Source organism: Silene latifolia, chromosome 2 (assembly GCF_048544455.1).
Source record: "Silene latifolia isolate original U9 population chromosome 2, ASM4854445v1, whole genome shotgun sequence".
Lineage (NCBI taxonomy): Eukaryota > Viridiplantae > Streptophyta > Magnoliopsida > Caryophyllales > Caryophyllaceae > Silene > Silene latifolia.
The window spans coordinates 194,147,287-194,167,640 of record NC_133527.1 but is presented as its reverse complement, the minus strand read 5'-3'; the positions used below and the strand labels follow the sequence as shown (position 1 = coordinate 194,167,640).

The 20,354-nt window shown below is 36.2% G+C and overlaps 2 protein-coding genes and 1 non-coding gene across 3 annotated transcripts; 2 read left to right on the top strand and 1 right to left on the bottom strand.

Moving 5' to 3' along the window:
• The first annotated feature begins 5 nt into the window (after window positions 1-5).
• LOC141644154 (UDP-rhamnose/UDP-galactose transporter 6-like) lies at window positions 6-6,363 on the top strand. The gene is made up of 6 exons (XM_074453626.1): window positions 6-389; window positions 2,785-3,018; window positions 3,738-3,922; window positions 4,006-4,206; window positions 5,112-5,273; window positions 5,750-6,363. The coding sequence occupies exons 2-6, from the start codon at window positions 2,889-2,891 to the stop codon at window positions 6,065-6,067; spliced, it is 996 nt and encodes a 331-aa protein (XP_074309727.1). The 5' UTR covers window positions 6-389; window positions 2,785-2,888; the 3' UTR covers window positions 6,068-6,363.
• A 263-nt stretch (window positions 6,364-6,626) lies between these two features.
• TRNAP-AGG (transfer RNA proline (anticodon AGG)) lies at window positions 6,627-6,698 on the bottom strand. Its single transcript has one exon. It is a non-coding gene; the product is annotated as a tRNA-Pro (tRNA).
• An 8,373-nt stretch (window positions 6,699-15,071) lies between these two features.
• On the top strand, window positions 15,072-19,525 carry LOC141644153 (sphinganine C4-monooxygenase 1). The gene is made up of 2 exons (XM_074453625.1): window positions 15,072-15,756; window positions 18,549-19,525. Exons 1-2 carry the CDS (start codon window positions 15,544-15,546, stop codon window positions 19,101-19,103), a joined length of 768 nt encoding a protein of 255 aa, XP_074309726.1. The 5' UTR covers window positions 15,072-15,543; the 3' UTR covers window positions 19,104-19,525.
• Window positions 19,526-20,354: the final 829 nt, after the last annotated feature.

The following is a 20,354-nucleotide window of genomic DNA, read 5'->3' as shown; positions in this document are numbered from 1 at the left end:
TTCGAGTGACGTTATCACTATTCTAAAACAGTGAAAATATAACATAAGTGACATTTATACTAGATTACCAGATGAGGAAGGAGAGCAAAGATCTCTCCATTTCCTCTACACCTTTACTCTCTTTTCTCAGATTTTAATTTTCCAAATTACACCCTTAAATCATTAATTTAATTTTGTTTTATAAAACCCCAAAAATATTACAAGATCAATCATTCAAATCACACTCAATTTTTCAATCAATCATTCAATTGATCAATCAATCCATCATTTAATCATTTAATTGAATTTCAAAAACCCAATTTTCACATCTAAAGATCATAACTTTATCATCATACATTTTACCCATTTCATCAACATTTGAATTTCCCTCCTTCATTGATCTAATAAAGGTATCTTCTTTCTTTAATCTAATGCTTTTGCATTTGCCTTTATGCAATTATGATCATTACTGTTTATTCATTAATTCATTAACTGAGTTTATGTTTTTGTTCTTGAATTACATTGTAAATTACTAAATTTGTTGTCTTCTGAGCTTTGATGGAGTGAAAATGGTGATTGTTTGAGCTCATTTTTTATTTCTCTGAATTCTGCTTAGATCAGTGTGTTTATGCAGGGTTTGTATTCGATGGCGTAACCGGGATTTGTAGTTACAGGGGCAAACTATTAATGTAATAGGGTAAACTAGAAAAAAAATCGGAAATTTTAACTAAAGTTCTGAACTTTTTTGTTTGTTGCTAGCCTCCCTTAGTTCCGCCACTGTTTGAATTTAGCATTAAAATGGGATGCTGTCAATGTTAATGGATGATGCATATATGATTGTTATTTGAGCTGGGTTTTCGCCCCCCTTAGTTCCGGCACTGTTTGAATTTAGTAGGGAAATGGAATGCTATCAATGTATTAATGGATGATGCATATGATTATTATTTTAGCTGGATTGCCGGTTGTGCAGGGTTTGAAGTTCTGTGTCAGGTTCCAGCTTAATTTTGTAGTGATTGTTATATTTTGTGGAAGATAGTACTGCATAATTAATCTTATTATTATTATTATCAACGCGGAGTACTAATACTGTAATAGTAGTGTACCTAGTTGATTAATGCTGTCTCAATGTCTGTTCATTATCAGCAGAGTTAAATCATTGTCCATGTCGTTGCTATCGATTTCAATAGTGCAAAATGAACTTTTGTTTGAAATGTAGCCGAGACTCGAGTCTATTGGATTTAGTTGCAGTAGAGCAAGCTAACTTTTGATGTTGTACAGCGTTTTTGAAGCATCCTCTTTATAGGTAGTTGTGTGCTCTTGTGCAAGTTTAAAGTGTTTCACACGATATCCAAAAGGAGACATGAAAAACCTAAGAAGAACAGGACTGCTTTTCTTGAAAGTACTAAACTTTCGGTTGAATCAGTTTGCATTGTATATCTGGGTCTTGAATTAACCTCTTAGTTTAGAATTTTAGATGTATTTTCTCTTTAGTGCTGCCAGATTGGACATTGTATGGTGTCCTCGGTGTCAGCTAGTTCTTCTAATGTGCTAAATCTTGTCTCAGTGTTGAGCTTATCCTATTGATGTTTCTGGGTTTGTGTACTCACAAATAGAGAAAGTTGCTTCGAATGCGCAATGTCTGCTGTGTTTTGGTTGTTTGGAATGACCGGAATCCAATTATTCACGGCATATACATTTTTCTTTTATTTTTTTGGGGGAGAGTTGTTATTATTGCGCCTTTATCGGGTTAGGGCAGAAGGGCCTTTGCGCATCCTCAATAACTCGACTACAGAATACACAGTAAATAAAGGCTTAGTTAATTGTCACTTGAGAAGCAATGAGGACCCATTCTCCTTGTACTTCTTTCCCTTTAATATTCTCTTTTTCTCTCAAAAAGATCTGCGGTTGTTTTGTGATTCTTGTCTATAAGTCCGGATTCCTATGCCTGTTAGTTGAACCACAGGGCTTGAGCTTTCTAGATTTCTAGCCTTAGTCAACTTTTGTTGTCTAGTTGAGCAACTACTAGTTAGGTGTTCTTCGCCGTTACAAGAACACCTATGGATATTCAATCATTTACGAACATCTTATGGACAGGCCTGTTACTGATGCAGTGATGCTAAAGGACAGAACCATCTATACCAACATTAGCTGATGTTATAGTAAGAATGTAAAATGTTCACAATGTACCTGCATTATCGTTTGATATAGGAAAACATCAAATAATGTTGACCCACGGGCAGTTCATTATTTTCTTTGTTTATGGTAAGACAGAGGCAACCTTGAAAAACCGCTTCTTGTCCCTTTCTCCGTTATCAAATTATTATACTTAGATTAATTTCTGAGAACATTTTTAGAGTGATTGCGTAACTGTTTGTGGTCATGACTCACGAATCACGCTTCTGGTACACTAGTAATGCATTCTCGGATTCTGAACATGTAAGGTATACTCGCTCAAACGTTTCATGGTTCTATTTAAGATCGGAGAGGTTTTATTAGACAGATATGCAGCAAAGAGCATTTTTCAAATTACGAAGAAGACACTCGAGTAAGCGTCGGTAGCAGTTTGGTTTGCTGCTAATAGTTCAACACTTCTATAATGTACTGCTCGTGGTTATAGAGTAATGGTTTGTGTTGAATTGTCTATGGTATCTTTCGTTGATAGCTTCGATTCTGATACAAGAATGTTCACTTTTTTCCCTTACAGAGTGCATTTAATTGAGTTTTTGAGTAATCAGTTGCTATTTGTTTCGTTACTTAAAGTTCTATTTATTCGTGTGATGGCGAAATTCTTTTTTATATTTGCAGATAAACTGTCATAGAATTGACGATGCTTATACAAGAAATGATCCGCATTGTTTAACAATAACTGAGGGGTGAGCATCTTTGTTTGTGCAAATAGTTCAAGAAATATGGCTCCAACTACCAAGGCAGAGAAGAAAGCAAGCATCGATGCTGCTGCTTGGATGTTCAATGTTGTCACATCAGTGGGGATTATTATTGTAAATAAGGCTTTGATGGCCTCATATGGCTTTAGCTTCGGTAACTGTCTAATATACTCTTCTTACTTTTTTGCATTACTGGCAATTTTAGTGTACTAGTCTTCTAATTGATTACTCCACTAAAGTTCATGATATGAATTCCCTTTATGGATTAAAGATTAAGCTGAAATCCCACTTTTGAAATAGATCACTGAATGACAGCTTGAGGTAATTACCAAGATAACCTTTGTATTGTGTCGTAGGTTATATGGAGGATTTATATTGATGATATTATTTTTCCCGAGAAGCTATTCTATTTTTAAAAATTATAAGGTTCATTTGCGCTTATTTGTCTTCGTACACGTTTAGAGTATTGAGCTGTACTCTGAAGAGAGACGCACACACACAAAATTAGGCCCACTCTTTCTTATATCAGGGGTTTGAAGAACATGAAAATAGGGTTTGATTTCGTTGCAAAGAGACGAAAGCACCTTGATTAATTCAAAGTAACAGGTAGAAATTAGAGATCGATTGGGTAGGCTTGTCGCCTTAATGAGGTCATCAACCTAAAACGATAGCAACTTGTCCTTACATATTGGGTATTTTGCCTGATGGTCTAGTTTGAAATGAGGTTTTGCGGATTATATATGTCATAGAGTTAGTAGGATCTTTTTTACATGCCTCATATTTCCACCTAGTTAATCTTGCTTTCTGAATTTCAGTCAAATGCCTTATAGAGTTGTAGAAGTTAAATCTCAGACATTTACTTACATCTTGCAGCTACGACGTTGACCGGTTTGCACTTTGCTTTCACAACCATAATGACTCTTGTTCTCAAATGGCTCGGATTCATTCAACCCTCTCATTTACCATTGTCTGACCTACTGAAGTTTGTCATATTCGCAAACTTTTCCATTGTTGGCATGAATGTCAGTCTTATGTTGAACTCTGTTGGGTTCTATCAGGTAACATTCCCTTATTTAATTCTGTAATCTCATCAAGTTTCATTAGACAAGAGTTAGATCCAAGAATTCCTATTTCTTCGCAGATTGCAAAGTTGAGTATGATACCTGTTTCCTGCCTGTTGGAGATTGTGCTCGACAAAGTTAGGTACTCAAGAGACACGAAGCTCAGCATAGGGCTTGTTCTTGTAGGTGTCGGGGTATGCACAGTTACTGATGTCAGTGTAAATACTAAGGGTTTTGTAGCTGCTTTCATTGCTGTTTGGAGCACTTCTCTACAGCAATATGTAAGTTCCTGATGCCATTGTAGTCCATTTACTGAGCTTAATTTTAAAGAACTTGGATTTAGAAAAGGCTAGTTTGCATATGTATATATATCTCATGCTTCTACAGGTAGCGTATTGCAGCATTTCTGCCTAGCTGATCTTTAACTTCTATAAAATATTAAAACGCCCTATATTTTTCAGAAATAGTAAACATCGAGTACTTTTCAATAGAAGATTCCGTCAAAGTTGTCTGTTAGTCTTTTGTTGCCAACCGTAGGTATTTCAACTTGTGTTATTTATACCTAGAATGATCTTAGAAACGAGGTATTGTTCTACGTTCAATACACATGAAGGATGTTCTCCAAAGATACTCTGTGACCTGAATATTCAACCGTAAAGTAGGGAAAACTAACTGTAACAACTCTGATTAGAGTCACGACAGAGGTGACTAGGTGAGGGGGTGAAGATAGGGTAGGGATCTTTTCTACAAACAAAACATTTGTAAGGTTGTTGCTCGTCATGGGAATATGTGGAAACAGAAATTTTGATGACTTATGTTTGCCGTTCTTTCTCTTGCACTGCATGTTAATGCCATTTGAATCTTAACTTAATCTTACCGTGGTCCTCTGAAACCGCGGGCATGATTGGCAATTGACATTAATATTGTACTTTTAAGGATGAGACCATGTGCCCTTCTCTCACTCAAAAGCATTATTGTTTTCATCATGCAGGGAGCAGTGTAGTGAAGAATTTTCTTATAGTACAGTATTACTGTATTCGTTATCGCAATTTTCAGCATGCTATTTTTCTTGTTACATGACAAAGGATTCAATACATAGCAAATGTTATCATACTGCTACTGACCTTATCTAGCTTTTTTTTTTTTTTTTTGAAGTTTTCTGAGCTTAGTCTGATTTATTTTGCAGTATGTACATCATCTACAGAAGAAATATTCGCTCAGTTCTTTCAACCTACTGGGTCACACCGCGCCAGTGCAGGCTGTATCGCTGCTCACAGTTGGCCCATTCCTCGATTATTGGTTGACTGGCAAAAGGATTGATGCGTTCAACTACACTGCACCATCTGTGGTAAGGACTACGTCCCATTAGAACATGCTTATTTGCCATTATTCTCATTGCCATATTCTTTAGAATTCTATAATTCAGTTTTGGGAAGGTGTCGCGTGATTCTTTCAACCATCGAGATTTTGTACCTGCACTTTCTTTATCTTGACATTATTATCTCGGAGCACAAAGCAAAGAGGTCCAAAGCCTTAACATATTAACATGCACGTTATCCCTTGCTGTCGTAAATTATATTTCAAATTTAAAAATGATTTGTTGAGTATGCCTAGCAAACGGTTATTCTGGTTAGTCGTGTCATTTTTGGCTTGGGACCAGGTCCAGTTATTCGAGTACTGGTCTGTCTGAGTGGTTTTGGTTATTCAGGCCGGGTCATCAGCGCTTACCAAAACTTGCCAATCATTTCATATTGTTGTTTGGTATCCTTGCCCGATTTCTCTGCAAAAAAAAGTCGCTGCTAATGTTTTGCTTTCATTCCACAGTTCTTCATAACCCTTTCATGCACAATTGCAATTGGAACAAACCTGAGCCAGTTCATCTGCATCGGTAGATTCACAGCAGTTTCCTTCCAAGTACTTGGCCATATGAAAACAATTCTAGTTCTGATCCTCGGATTCATCTTCTTTGGAAAAGAGGGTCTAAATCTACATGTGGTCTTAGGCATGATCATAGCTGTGCTAGGCATGATATGGTACGGCAATGCCTCCTCAAAGCCTGGTGGAAAAGAACGTCGGAGTCCTTCATTGCCTAAGCAACAAAAGAATGGAGCTGATTCCACTGAACTCGATAGCAAAGTCTAGTCCCTTCTTTCTCTTCTTAATCCAAATACCGACAACAAATACATGCAAAGAATTCTCGAGTGAACATTTAGTCATTTATATGAGAGTTAGATTCAAGTAGACATCGGACCTGAGCGTTATCTATCATTACAGATCATTTATATTGGTGGCATTCTAAATTACTGTTGTTGGAATGTGTCGAAATGCCGAGAGAAATTTACTTGAGTTAGAATGTGTCTTGTTTGATACTCAATTTTGTTCTTCTTGGATGCATGCCACTTCTATTTCTGATTGCTGTTTGAGCTTCCCTAGTGTTATTCAGGATTTGTAAGTCTTACAATTTATTCGAATTTATTTGCGATTAACAAATGAACTAGCTGAGTATGTGGCCTGGCTTCGTAAAATTACTTTATTAGCGGTTTCCGAATAAAAGTTTGTAATTGTGATTAACAGGAAATAAGGCGAATTAATTATGCAAACTAAACCTAATTCCTTTAAAACTTGCTAAATACAACGATCGATCAGGCAGTTATGAAGAATAATCCTAATTTTCCAAATTTTGTAAAAATATTAAAATAAAGGGGCATTCCGAGAATTGAACTCGGGACCTCTTGCACCCTAAGCAAGAATCATGCCACTAGACCAAATGCCCTTGTTATGCACTGTAACAAATTTAATACGATATATTATTTTGTAATTTGTTTAAACTTATTGAGTTAATTAATGCAATCAAAGACTACCTAGTTAGTGGCTTGTAGATTAACAAATACTTAAAAAAAAAAGGATTATTTCCACTTTGGTGCCCTGAGGTTTGGCTTAATTTCACTTTAGTGCCCTGAGGTTTGTATAATTTCACTTTAATGCCCTGAGTTTTAAACTAATTCCACTTTAGTGCCCTGAGTTTTGGCTTAATTCCATTTTAATGCCTTGAGGTTTGCCTTAATTCCACTTTAATGTCATATAAGGTTTGTGAAATTTTACTTTAATGCCCTTAAATTGGTAATGTTTCCACTTTAGTGCCTTAGACTCACATAACAATTTTTTTTGTCTATATATTAAGCATGTTAAGGATAATTACGTAATTTAAACAAAACGTAATTTTTTACACTTGAATAACTTAAAATTAATAATAACTTTAAAATAATCAGTAGAAAAATGTAACCAACACGTCCAAAAATATTAATTTGAAAGCTTATGTCATACAAATGATAAAGCCAATATACTAATCCCCACATTGTGCTAAACCATCTGTCATCCAAAAATATTCTAATCCTGTCATCCAATCTTCACATTTGTGTTAAATCAACTGTCCAAAAATAAAAATATAGCATCATCATCTAACACAACAATAAGTGCTTAAAGATAATTTTCTTCACTGACTCAAGGTTCTTGAGTAAGGCACTTTGTAGACTGTGACAATAACTGAGTCGAGGTTGTTTTCTTTTTTTTCCTTTGCCTTTCATTTTTGGCTTTGTGTCTTCTGCTTCTTTGTATCACCACCTTGACAACCCCTTTTGTTATGTCCAAAACATTTACATGTAGAGCATCTAACCTGTGTGGACCTTTTTGTTTTTGGGTGCTCCCCTATTTCTTTACGCCTTTGAGTTCTAGGCCGGCCAGATCTTCTAGTTAGGTGAGGAGGTTGTAGAAAAGGTAAGTCATCTTCGGCCCACGTTGTTGAGTCAGGTATCGGATGAATGATTCCTCCATAAGTTTGCAAATATATATCCTTAGTGTAATAAGGATGCACAAAATCTCTTATTTTTTTTCTGAGATGTCTGATGGCACTTGCAGCATGCTTACAAGGGATCCCTATATTTTGCCATGCTTGACAATCACAAGTACCCTTGACAAGGTTCACATTGAAAAATATAGTACCATCTTTTACATCGTATAATCCCTTTCCTGCCGCTACTGGAATACATAAGTACCCATCATCCCAATTCAACTGCACCATTTTGTCCACCCTTGGACATATCTCGGTATTCCATTTACGTGCTGCCCTCATTTTCTTTTGTAACTTTTTCATTGATCTTCTCCTTATTCCTTCGAGCATACTAAGGATTGGCAATGCTCTAATCTCCCTAATTTTTCCATTGAAAGACTCAACAAAATTGTTGGTCACATCAGCGACCTTTCGAGTTTTATCAAACTTATGTCTTGCCCACAATTCAAGTGGCACATCCATCAAATAACCATATGCATCAGTGCTATATTTTTTTATTTGGTTAATAGCTTTAGTAAAAACAAATTCAGAGTGAGCCTTAGAAGCGGTCCAAAAGTGTTTTTTCATCAAGTCTCCGGGCCACTCTTGCTTGAAATTGGCATAAAAGTGTCGGGCGCAAATTCTCCTACTAACTTCCGGAAGTTGTTCATCTAATGCTGCCTCAACTCCCTACATCAACCAATGATATGAAATAATAAGGTTATGTATTGGGTAAAAATATATGTATTGAAGTAATAGAAAAAAACAAAAAAGAAACACAATACCTTTTATCTATCACTCATTATTACCCATTTGCTCCTTGTCTCTGTATTCGCCATTCTCTTTAGATGATAGAAAAAAAAAGACCATGTTTCCTTTGTTTCTTTGTCCACAACGACATATGCAATAGGAAGAATTCCATTATTACCATCAAGGGTAGCAGCAACTAACAAAGTCCCTCCATACTTTCCTCTTAGATGTGAACCATCAACTCCAATGAACGGTCTACAGCCCTTTAAAAATCCTTGATACAAGCCCTCAAAGCTTATAAACAACTTTGTGAAGACATGAATTGACCGAGGTACTTCAGTAGTGTTCCATGTTATCCCGCAAATTGAGTGGGGTGCTCTCTCAAGAATGAGTTGAATGTATGTTGGTAGCCTGCCATAGGATAATTTATGAGAGCCTTCAATAAGGTCTTTCAATAGACTCCTTGCCCTATACAACATGCTTTTTTTACATCTCACGCCAAACTTGTGAACAAGTAAATCTTTCATTTCCATAACATTCATGCTAGTGTTTTCCTTAAAATCATCCTTTAAGACCTCAGCAATCCATGGATGTTTTACAGTTGGGTTTTTATCAAGTCTTGTGCAAGTGTGCTGGTTATTCAAGGTCTTGATTTGGAAGGTTATACCATCAGGTAATAACGAAGCATACACTCTCCATGGGCATGACTTTGCCTCAGAAGCTGCCAACATAGCTTTCCCAATATATTTTGAGCTCCCTACATTTTCATTCATGCTCTTCACTTTAGAAGGTAGTGTTTCCTCTTCAGATGAGTCTGAATAAACAACCTTTTTACAAGTGGCCCAGAATTTTTCCTTGGTACTTCTTTGTTTATCAAGGCTAAAACCCTCTTGAATTGCATATGATTGAAGCACACTTAGAAATCTAAGCTTATTCTCAAACATTAAACCCACCTCTAACTTAATCTTTCCAGTCTCTTGATACGAAAACCATTTACCATTAGTGAGATACTTAGGTATCTCATTCTCATCCCCCGAATCTGATACATAATAGGTATTGACATCCATTAATGCATCATCCGTGTCAACCTTATAACTACAACTATCATCTTCGAAGGAGGAAGAATTATCAGAATCAAACCCATCATCAAGTTCTGTATCGCTAGGTGCAAAGTTATCTTCACATTCTACATCCCAATCATCATCAGTGGATGGAGAATCAGACGTTTTCCAATTTTTCAGATTACTTGCCTCACTCCCTGGCTGTCCCATACATGTACCATTATCGTCCATAGCCAACATCTCGTCTCCAATAGTATTGCGCCCACTCTCACCCCGATTGGTGATAATGTTATGATTCTGATTTTAAAAAAAAAACGAGGATGGCTAGAAAATTGAATATGCAGCAATTATACTAAATAATTTAACTGTTACAATTTTTTTGTTTAAGACAAGCAAAATAATAGCATACTACGTCATTTATACACACTTTCGTTTAAAAAATGAAGTAAAATTAAAGAAAAAAACTAAAATTAAAAAAGGGAACTAAGGCACTTACCACCATGGATAATGCTTCGTGAGTTTCTTTGATTTGATAAAAATGAATTTTGGGGAAAATAATTGCAGGAGTAGAATAGGAGAAGCAGCACTAGGGTTGAAAAGAGTTTGGAAATATTTTAATTATTATGTATTTTTATATGATTACAATAATACCCCTTGAAATTATTAGTTATTTTTTACAGATCATTGTTTCCGTTGGTTTAGTTTTAGGTCACTAAAATGGTATATTTATCAAACCTTGGGGCACTAAAGCGACATTTTTCAAACCTCGGGGCACTAAAGTGGAATTAAGACAAATCTCAGGTCACCAAAGTGGGAAATAGTTCAAAGCTCAGGACACTAAAATGAAATTATACAAACATCGGGGCACTAAAGTGGAGTTAGGCCAAACCTCAGGGCACCAAAGTGGAAATAATCCAAAAAAAAAAAGGCCCTCAATTTAGCTCCTAATATCCCACGGGTGACAAGTTCATACGAGTACGCGTCAAAGTTTTAAAAACAGTTGTTTTATGAAAATATGTACGCTTCTGAAATAAATATTAGGCTAAATGAAATACAGTACGACCATTAAAAGAAACAATCAAGATAAAGGAAAATAAGTCTTATATGAGACGGTTAAATACATAAACCAAACAATTAACTCGATTAAATAAGGAATACTACATCAAGGTACAAGAGAATAAGCTAATTCATTTCATTTTTTTCTCCATAAATCCAACAATTACAAATCTACAATGACAAGTGATTGATTATCTACTTTGAATTTGAAAACCAATCAACTTTTCATTACAACAAATCAAGATTTCATCTACTACTATTTACAATGAAGCTACTGCAAATGTTTAATATTATATAAAATACATACAAATTAATGAACTCATTTATCTAAATACATCACCGTAGACAATATTTTTGAAATCAAGAAGGTAGACAATGCTACAATCTTGTACCCCTCAAGTAGCCGACCCCAACATGATCTGCAATCAACAATGGAACGACTTGGGCAGGTGGCTTTGTAAAGATTACTCTAGTCGCATCGCCTTCTACGCCAAACTTAGCCATTTTATCGGCACAAAAGTTCCCTTCTCTTTTCTGATGGCGTATAGTATAACAACCACCTAGGTTAAGCAATGCCCTACACTCCCGTACGATCAAGTCGCGCCCGTCTCTCACAATATCTTCACCTTCAAGAATCATGTCTACCGCCACCTTGCAATCTGACTCGATAATAACTAGCCTCAACCCCATGGCTCGTGCGGTCTTCAACCCAACCAAAATAGCCGTCAGTTCAGCTTGAACCACGGACCTAATCCCAGGCTCGAACTCGTTTCCAAGGAACCCGCAAAACCCTAAAACCCACACACTCCTCGCATCCCTAATGAGACCACCGTAACCAGCTCGACCATCGTTTCTAACACTTGCGTCCGTGTTCACTTTTACAAAACCCGTCGGCGGTGGAACCCACTTAATAACTTCCAACGATGGTTGAACGCAATGCTGACTTGGAACAGGACCTAACAAGCTCGGACGTGGACCGACTCCTAGTATGCTCGGCTGAGGTAATACGTGATGTGTATCTTGCATAGTAAAGTCTCGTCTCGACATTTCTTTTTGCTAAACCAAGGAATGATTTTACCCAAGGAAAAGATTGAAGTTTCAAAAAGGAAAAAAAATGAATTTACGAGAGGAAATTTTTTTTGAGTTGATGGAGGAAGTAAGAGTAAATTAGGTACTTCTAGTACGTAGTGATTACTAGGGTAAAAGAAATAAGGAATAGTAGAACTCACAATTTGCAATTTGTTTTTATAAGAGTGGTAGAGTAGAACCGACAATTTATTTTTATTGTCTTAAACCTATCCTTTGTTTTTGTTTTTTTTTTACTTTTTAACCTGGTAAATAAATTGGTAATAAACGAAAATAAGGAAAGTTTCCAAATTTCCAGTTAAGATCTAGAAACGAGAAAAACAACGCGGAAAGGTTCAGTTTAAGATCAAGGTTTAAGGTTTGGGCTGTTATTAGCCCTTAGCCCATGTGAGGAAATAAGCCTCCTATGTTTTTAGAAACCAACGGATTGTTTTCATTTTCCTTTAATTTTGTGCCATAATATTATATTAATATTACTATGTACTGTAATAAAAAATGCTGTAATAAAAACATTATTAGGAAATGTAGAATTTAGGAAACTAAAAAAACATATCTAACTAATAATTGTATCAGTTAAGAATAATTTTTTTTTTTTTGGTCTAAACCATCCGGTAATCTGAGCCACATTGGGCCGACTAATCCGGATTTCGGGGTATGTCTAAGGATTACGGTATTTAAACCCCTCCCAATCGCAGTTGTAGGGGATCGATCCGCAGACCTCCCTACTAAGCGCAGCCCCATACTACCACTGCGCCAACCAACGATTGCTTAAGAATAAAAATTATAACACTAAGATTATGTCCTTTTGGACTTTATTTTACTGAACTAAACACTAAACTTATACACGTATTTTTGCTTTATAATGTTATGTACTTCTGTTATTGTAAATGTCGAGAATTGTAAGAATTTGAGATGTGTTCGTAAGACGAAGATATGCATGGATAAATTATTAACTTATGCGAACTTGAATACGATTGATTATTCACTAACCACTATATTTAAATACAAATTAAACACTCTTACTAACTTTTTGACCTTATTCATTAGCGAGGAGGATCTTAAGAATATTTGTAATATCAAAAAAGAAAATACAGTCATGTACGATCTTATTTAAGTAGTCTTTTTTGGTATACGGTAAGATTATAAAATTCTTTTATAATATGTAACTACGGATATTAATGTTGCAATGCATGGGTTGTTATGGGTGAATATTTGCGAAAATAAATAATTGAATTTGAAGTAGCGAATATGAGGTTCTCGATCTACTAGTGGTAGATTATAGAAAGGAAACAGGTATAAAATTTTGTCCGCTGGATTGTTATCTATTTTCTGTTTTGGGCGTATTACTCAATTGTTATCTATTTATATTTATATTTCTCGTAAATTTACACAAGTAAATATTAAAAGTTGACAAATGAGAATGTCAGAGAACTTCTTAGTACAAAGGACCGAGACGGGGAAGCATACATTTTTATTTTGGGCATATATTGGACAAGTGACTGGTGTATACAAGTGATCATAGGTTTTTTTTATTGATTGATCTATTTCATGTACCTTGGTTTTTGGGTAAAAAATAGATTATGATTGATTGTGACAAAAATAAAAATTTCAAATGAATATTTTTATTTGTTAAATTAAAAATAAAAAAAGTGAATGATATTTTTCCTGCCGTTTATTATTTTATTTTTGCTTGCGTTCTCTCATTTCACTAACTTCATCACATGTGCTTATTGCGTCAATAACTAGCCAATCCCCTAAGGATGTTGACACAAACTATTCATTTAAGTTTCATCCATTCTCTGTTATTTAAGTTGACCTTTGAACACAAGTTATAAAAACCGAAAAAAAAAAATTATCGACTCAAATAGGTTAAGCCAAAACAACATTATTTTAGAGCTGATCGAATGGCCAAAGCTCGCTAACACGACCCGGCCCAGCCCGATTTTTATTCGGGTCTTGGGCTTCAAATTAGGCCCAAAAAAACCCATGACCCGGCCCAAAAAAACCCGCTTTATTTTTTGGGTCGGGTATGGGCTTAGCATTTGGCCCATATTTTGGCCTGGCCCAACGTGAAATAGAAACTTCACTGGAAATTTTTATTTTGGTATCATTTCACTAATTTTGACTTCGGAATAATTTTGTCTTCAAAGCCAAAAAAAAAAAAAAAATGTCAACCTGCAATATGCTAATGGTATCATTTAGCTAAATTGTATGATCATAAAAATATGCACTACTGTACCACGGTTGGTAATGTGCTAATGGCTGATTGCTAAGAGTGTTGCTTTTTCATATACGGATTTTAGTCTTTTATATACATTTTTTCATAAAGTTTCCATACTATACCCCTTTTCTAAATCTAAACAAATTAGGTTTTACATATACTTTCTCCCTAAAATTAAATCAAAATTGTTCTTGAAACTTGACAATGAATTACATTTCTTCAATTAGTGAAATAATTATTTTGTCTGCAATTACTAAAAACTTGTTTACGAGTATTAATTATTTTGAATCATAATTAGGGTTTATAATTCTTCAAGTTCTTCAATTAGGTTAATGGCGGAGGGAATGAGGGTTTGATTGTTGGACGGTGGTGGTCGGAGCAAGGAGGTTATGGACAGTGGTAGTCGGAGCAGGGAGGCTAATGGTGGTCGTGGTATGCGGAGCAAGGAGGGGGAGTGCAGGAGGGGCGATTGTAGGGGGACGACAATGGCCGACCGAGGCTGGGGACGACAATGGTTGGCGGGAACGTAGGACGCCGTTGGTCGGCTGGGTCTGGGGACACCGGTGGTCGGCTAGTGCTGGGGCTGGAGATAAGGCGGTTCTAGGGGAGGGGAACACTTGTAGTCGCAGGGGGCGAGGAGTGCGGCGCAGAGGGAGTGTGGCCGAGGTTACCAGTAAATGGACTGACGAAGGTGGTGAACGGAGGTGGCTATTGATGATTTAGTGGATGAAAGGAGAAAAAAAAATTACTTGTAAAAGATGAAAAATGACAAGGTTAAAGTTGTAATTGACGTATGTAAAAGAGTAATATTCGTATGTGAAAAAACAATACATGTCACTAGTCGGTAGGTTTTTACATATCAATTGCTCCAAGACACTTACTTCTTCACAAATATCTCGCCAACTTAAAACCATAATTTACTCATTAGTCATTACGTAGTGGTCTTTTTGTCATGCCTCGAAGGCCGTTGTGGCCCGAAAGAGCCCGCATGGGCCGGACTTGGGCTAAATAAAAGCCCCATTTCCGTGGCCCAGGACAACCTGACCCATTTGTTGGGCCTTATTTAATGTTAGAGCCCGGCCCAAACCCGACCCGGCCCAGCATATGCTCACCTCTACATTATTTCCACTTCTAAACAAGTGTAACGACCTCAAAACCATAACACCCAATTGTTGAAAAAAATTGCAACATTTTTATGGGTGATTTTGTTTACTTTCCAAATTTCCAAATTTCCATCCACAGTTTTCAGAAATCTGACTTTAGTTTAAACTCAAACAAAATACAAACACTTTGACATTCTCTCTCTATTCTCTTTCCTTCCAAAGAAACAAACAAACACAAACATAACATGTGTACCTGCTAATTCCAACAACACAACAATACAACATTGTGTTACATTATTGACTCTTCTCTCCTTTGATTTTTATTCTTCCCCAATTATTATTAAACCCTAAAAAAGCTTTTCAACCAGCTAATCACAAATCACATTGCATCAACTTTTTTAAATTGATAAAGTTTTAATCTTTCTTGTATTATCTGGCATTTCATCATCTGGGTGATGTAATTTTCACCCATAAGAATAAGATTTTAATTTTGGGTCAATTATTTTTAGTTGAAAATGGTGTCAGATGAAATATTGGGAACATTTGCACCAATTATAGTGTATTGGATATATTCTGGGATTTATATTTTGTTGGGTAATTTTGATAATTATCGATTGCATTCAAGAAAAGATGAAGATGAGAAGAATTTAGTTCCTAAATCTGCTGTTGTTAAGGGTGTTCTTCTTCAACAATTTTTTCAAGCTGTTGTTGCTCTTATCCTTTTTGCTGTATGTATTCATATACATTCCCTCTTTTCCTCAATTTTTCTGAATTTTTTGTTGTTTGTTTGGTTTAATTTAATCTTAGTGTGGCTTTTTTTGACTTAATTTTGAGTTAACTTGATTGATTTTGCATTTGGGTAGTTTGATTAGCTGATGAAGTTAGATTTAATTAGAATGGGGTGGAGATTTTGCTTTGTAGATTGTTGATTATGTGTTCAATTTGTTGTTATGGATTGCCCATGTCTTAATTTTGATCACTGAGCTGAGGATTGAGAAAGGAAGTGTAGTTGAACGAGAAAGATCCTATCTTTGTGCCGGTTTCGATGTTTTTAGAATTGAATTGAGGTTTAATTTGCTGCAACTTTGAGGAACTTTCAGTCAGGATCAATGTGAATGTGGAGTTTGCCTCAATGGTGGTGGAGTTAGGAAATATTGGAAAGGCATTCCCCGGTTTGTGGTGGTGCTAAAGAAAAGGCCTTTAAAAGAGCATGCCTTGGGCAAATCGAAATATGAATGTTGATTCATCTTTTGCAGAAGAATATTAATTTTGGTTGTTGATATCAGTGAAGAATATGAGTCTCAGAAAATGTCTCCTAGAGGAAGTTGATTGAGCTAGAACAAGTAGTGGTCGATTTGGATCAAAGTTGTTTACTAGAATTACGGGAGTTCGCTATACATTGTTTCTACTTAAGAATAAGTATAGCTTGTGTTAATTTCCTGGACAATCTAATGTCTTTTTTCTTTAGGTCATTTGAACTTGTTAACACCATAAATCTCCCTGCTCACCCGTCCTCTTTGTCTCTTTTCCTCCACCCTCCTCCCTCCTCTCTGTCAACCCAAGTATAGTTAAAAAATAGGGTTTGCATTTCTTATCTATGAATCGATGATCTTGCTAGTTGTTAGTCATCATATAGGTTGAAAGTGTGCATGTGAAATAGTAGGACCAATTCATCTGCTACGACCAGAACACCTAAATTTATTCATGGACGTCAGTTCAACTTAAGTGAATTTGAGTATCTGACCAATGTATTTGACAAATCTTGCAATCTTTGTGCCAAACGTTGGAAGAGTTTTCATGCTCTTTGATAGTTTGATTACATATCCCATCTATGCACCAATCCCATTTGTTTAATATCCCTTTAGTGCCCGAGTCTATATTCCCTTGCCTTTGGTTCACTGAAGAATATATAAAGAGAAGACAGGGGGTGTCTTTTGAAATATACTCTTTTCTTTTCTGCAAAATCAGCTCCGTCCTCAACTTGGACAGGGGATGCAGCTGGAAAGAGGTATCCTTCCTCTTATTTCCAAGCTAGGACCGTCAAGATTTGGGTTAGTTAGTGGAAAAGTGGTAAATGGTTATTATTAACATCAAGTTTGAAAGGATTTGGGATGAGTCAGAATGTTCAGTTGAACTTAAATACTCCCTCCGTCCCCGGTCATTTGTTTACCTTCGGTTTTGGCACAAAGACCAAGGAAAGAGGAGGAGACCATTTGTGCTGGTTGTTAGTAGATGACATGTGGATCACAATGGATGTATATGATCAAATTACTCATAAACAACATTCTTAATATAGAAAAGGTAAACATATGAATGAGACACCCTAAAATGGAATAGGTAAACAAATAACCGGGATGGAGGGAGTAATGTAATTTTGTTTGTTTGCTTGAGAGATTAGTAGAAGTCGATGGACGATGTCTTTCTGCATATGTTCTCCTTCCGTTGTTACATGCAAACTTCTTGCCTATTTAAGTGAAATTAGGTATATGTCCTTATCTTATCAAAAAGGGAATATGTGCTTTGCTTTTCAAATCTGTAGTGAAAAATGTATTAACCTTCAATATGAAGGTTACATTCAGCCTTGTGACGGATATGAATGGGAAGCAGATAGGATTTTTAGTTTATCAAAATCAACGTGTAGTGAAAAACAATTAAAAATGCAATGTTAATGTAAATTTCAACCGAGGAATTGAACAGAACATTCTAGAGAACTCTAACATGTAGAAAGCAAGTTGACAGCTTTACAAATGTTGTTCAAATAATCAAAACACAGGTAGAAATGACGGCAGAGCATTGTGAACTCATTGTCTTGATTGGGATTTGGGAGATACGACTTGTGCTTGAAAGTTACTGTTCGAGAAAGATCTAGTTATAGAAATATCTTAGAGCTTGTCCGCCTGTTAAACAAACAGCAGCCCTTGAAAATAGTCGTGGACTGCCATCTCAGAACATTCAATAAATGAGCATGTAAAAGTATCTTGTATTGCATGAGACACTTATAGCTTGCAGTTGCTTATCTCTAAGTATCTTAAAATTCACTGATAGTTTTCATATGGCATCTTAAATGACTGAGACACTTTTGAGTTTTGATAGCCCAATTGCTTGTAGCTTTTATCCGAAGTATCTTAAAATTCACTTAAGTTTTCATGTGGCGTCTTAAATGACTGAGTTAGCTGGTTTCTGCTTTGTTACGGTTCTAAATGCTGTATGTAGTTGGCGGAAAGTTCTTTCAGACCTGAAAATATACTTAGTTGACCAACCCGATCAACTGACTTGAAAACGACTGGAAGACTCTTAACCCAGAATGTACCAACCTGACCCGACCCGACCCCTACCCAAATGATCCGTGCTGCTAGGTCTTGTGGCTTTAAGTTTAATGGAGCGCAAAAGTTCACATTGTGATGTTGCTATTCCTCCTCCCCCCTAAAAAAAGGATTTCGTGCTAGTTTTCATGTGGCATCTCAGTGGATAAATTTTTTATCTCGTCTTTCTTATTATCGAATATGCATGTTGTATGTAGGTGACAGGAAGTTCTATTGAAACATTGAGCGAACAGAAAACTTCTATATTTGTTCTCGCCCGTCAATTTCTTACTGCCATGATGGTCTTGGACACTTGGCAATACTTCATGCACCGATATATGCATCACAACAAATTCCTATACCGTCATGTCCACGCGCAGCATCACCGACTTGTTGTACCTTACGCATTTGGGGCTCTTTACAACCATCCATTAGAGGGTCTCATTCTCGACACAATTGGTGGAGCTCTGTCCTTTCTCATCTCTGGCATGTCTCCTCGGACATCTATTTTCTTTTTTTCCTTTGCAACAATAAAAACAGTGGACGATCATTGCGGTCTATGGCTACCAGGGAACCCTTTCCACGTCTTCTTTAAGAATAACACGGCATATCACGATGTGCACCACCAGCTTTACGGCACCAAATACAACTTCTCCCAGCCGTTCTTTGTTATGTGGGATCGGATACTGGGGACCTACATGCCATACTCTTTAGAGCATAGAGAAGGTGGTGGGTTTGAGGCCAGACCAACAAAAGAATGGAAGGATGAATAAACCGCCTTGGATTTGAATTAGATAGTCAGTGTATGTGATCCATGAACCACTCTCCGCCTCTCCCTCTATCCCGTAATTTGATTTGAGATACCCTGGAATGCGCTTTAATGTACATGTTGGTTTTTGTAGTCTTATTGATTCGTGTCTATATTAAGTTTTTGACCCGCGAAACAAATTCAATCATGTAGAGGTGCGATTTTAGAATTGCTTGTTTAAGGATGACTGCAGCCGCCTGCAGGTTTGTTCCAGGATGGCATTGCCTGTGTTGAATGGTGTATTTGATTAGTGAAAGTAGTTTCGGATACACGGAGCAAGTTTGAGGAGTGATTTTGTTCATTTTGTACTGACTTTAGTGTTCACAGTCGTTCTTTATTTCGGATTTAATATAGAACTTGTTTTTCTCAGCTGAATTTTGCTGATTGTATTCGTTCTGTCTTCTTTTTCCTTGTTTTGCGCGGTGTACTTGTATACAAAATCGGATATTTTTTTCACCTGAGAACACTCTGCTATTGTATTTTTTTCCACCTCATATGGCTCCCAATTGTGATGTTCATGATCTGGATTTGAGACGGTAAAGGAATCAACTTTTCCGTTACATTTTCAAAATTTTCGGGTAAAAGAGTGTTATTTTAACCTTCTTTCATTTCTTTTCAAACTAACCACCTTACACCGCCATCTCAAGCTCTCGATCACCCAGCATTGCGCACACTGCCAGCCAATAGTCAATATTTTCGGGATTTAACCTTTTTTTGAATATGTCCTCGTATTTGACATACCCGAAAGTTCAATATTTATCCTTACTGAATATGTCTTCGTATTTCACATACTCGAGAAATTCGGACTTCGATTTTAAAACCTATAAGTTTACCTGACTTTTGTATTATGTTTCACTCTCTTTTGTTTTTCACTTTTTCTTTTCTATTTTTTTGCATTGATGTGTGCGTTTACCCGTGGACGGTTCCAAATGATGATTCATGTCAGCCGACCCCAAATCATTTTGGGATTAAGGCTCTGATGTTGTTGTATTTCACATACTCGAGAGTTTAATAGGAGTATACTCCCTCCAATTTCCTATTATCTTCCCTCTTTCCTTTTTCACACAGGTTTGATTATCTTCCCTTTTTTTTTTTTTTTGTAAGTTTCATTCATTTTTTATTAATTTCTCTCTCCTAAAAAATCAACAATTCTCATTACTTTATTTATATACTTTATTCATCATTCATTCTTTATTATTTTCTCTCACCTATAAAT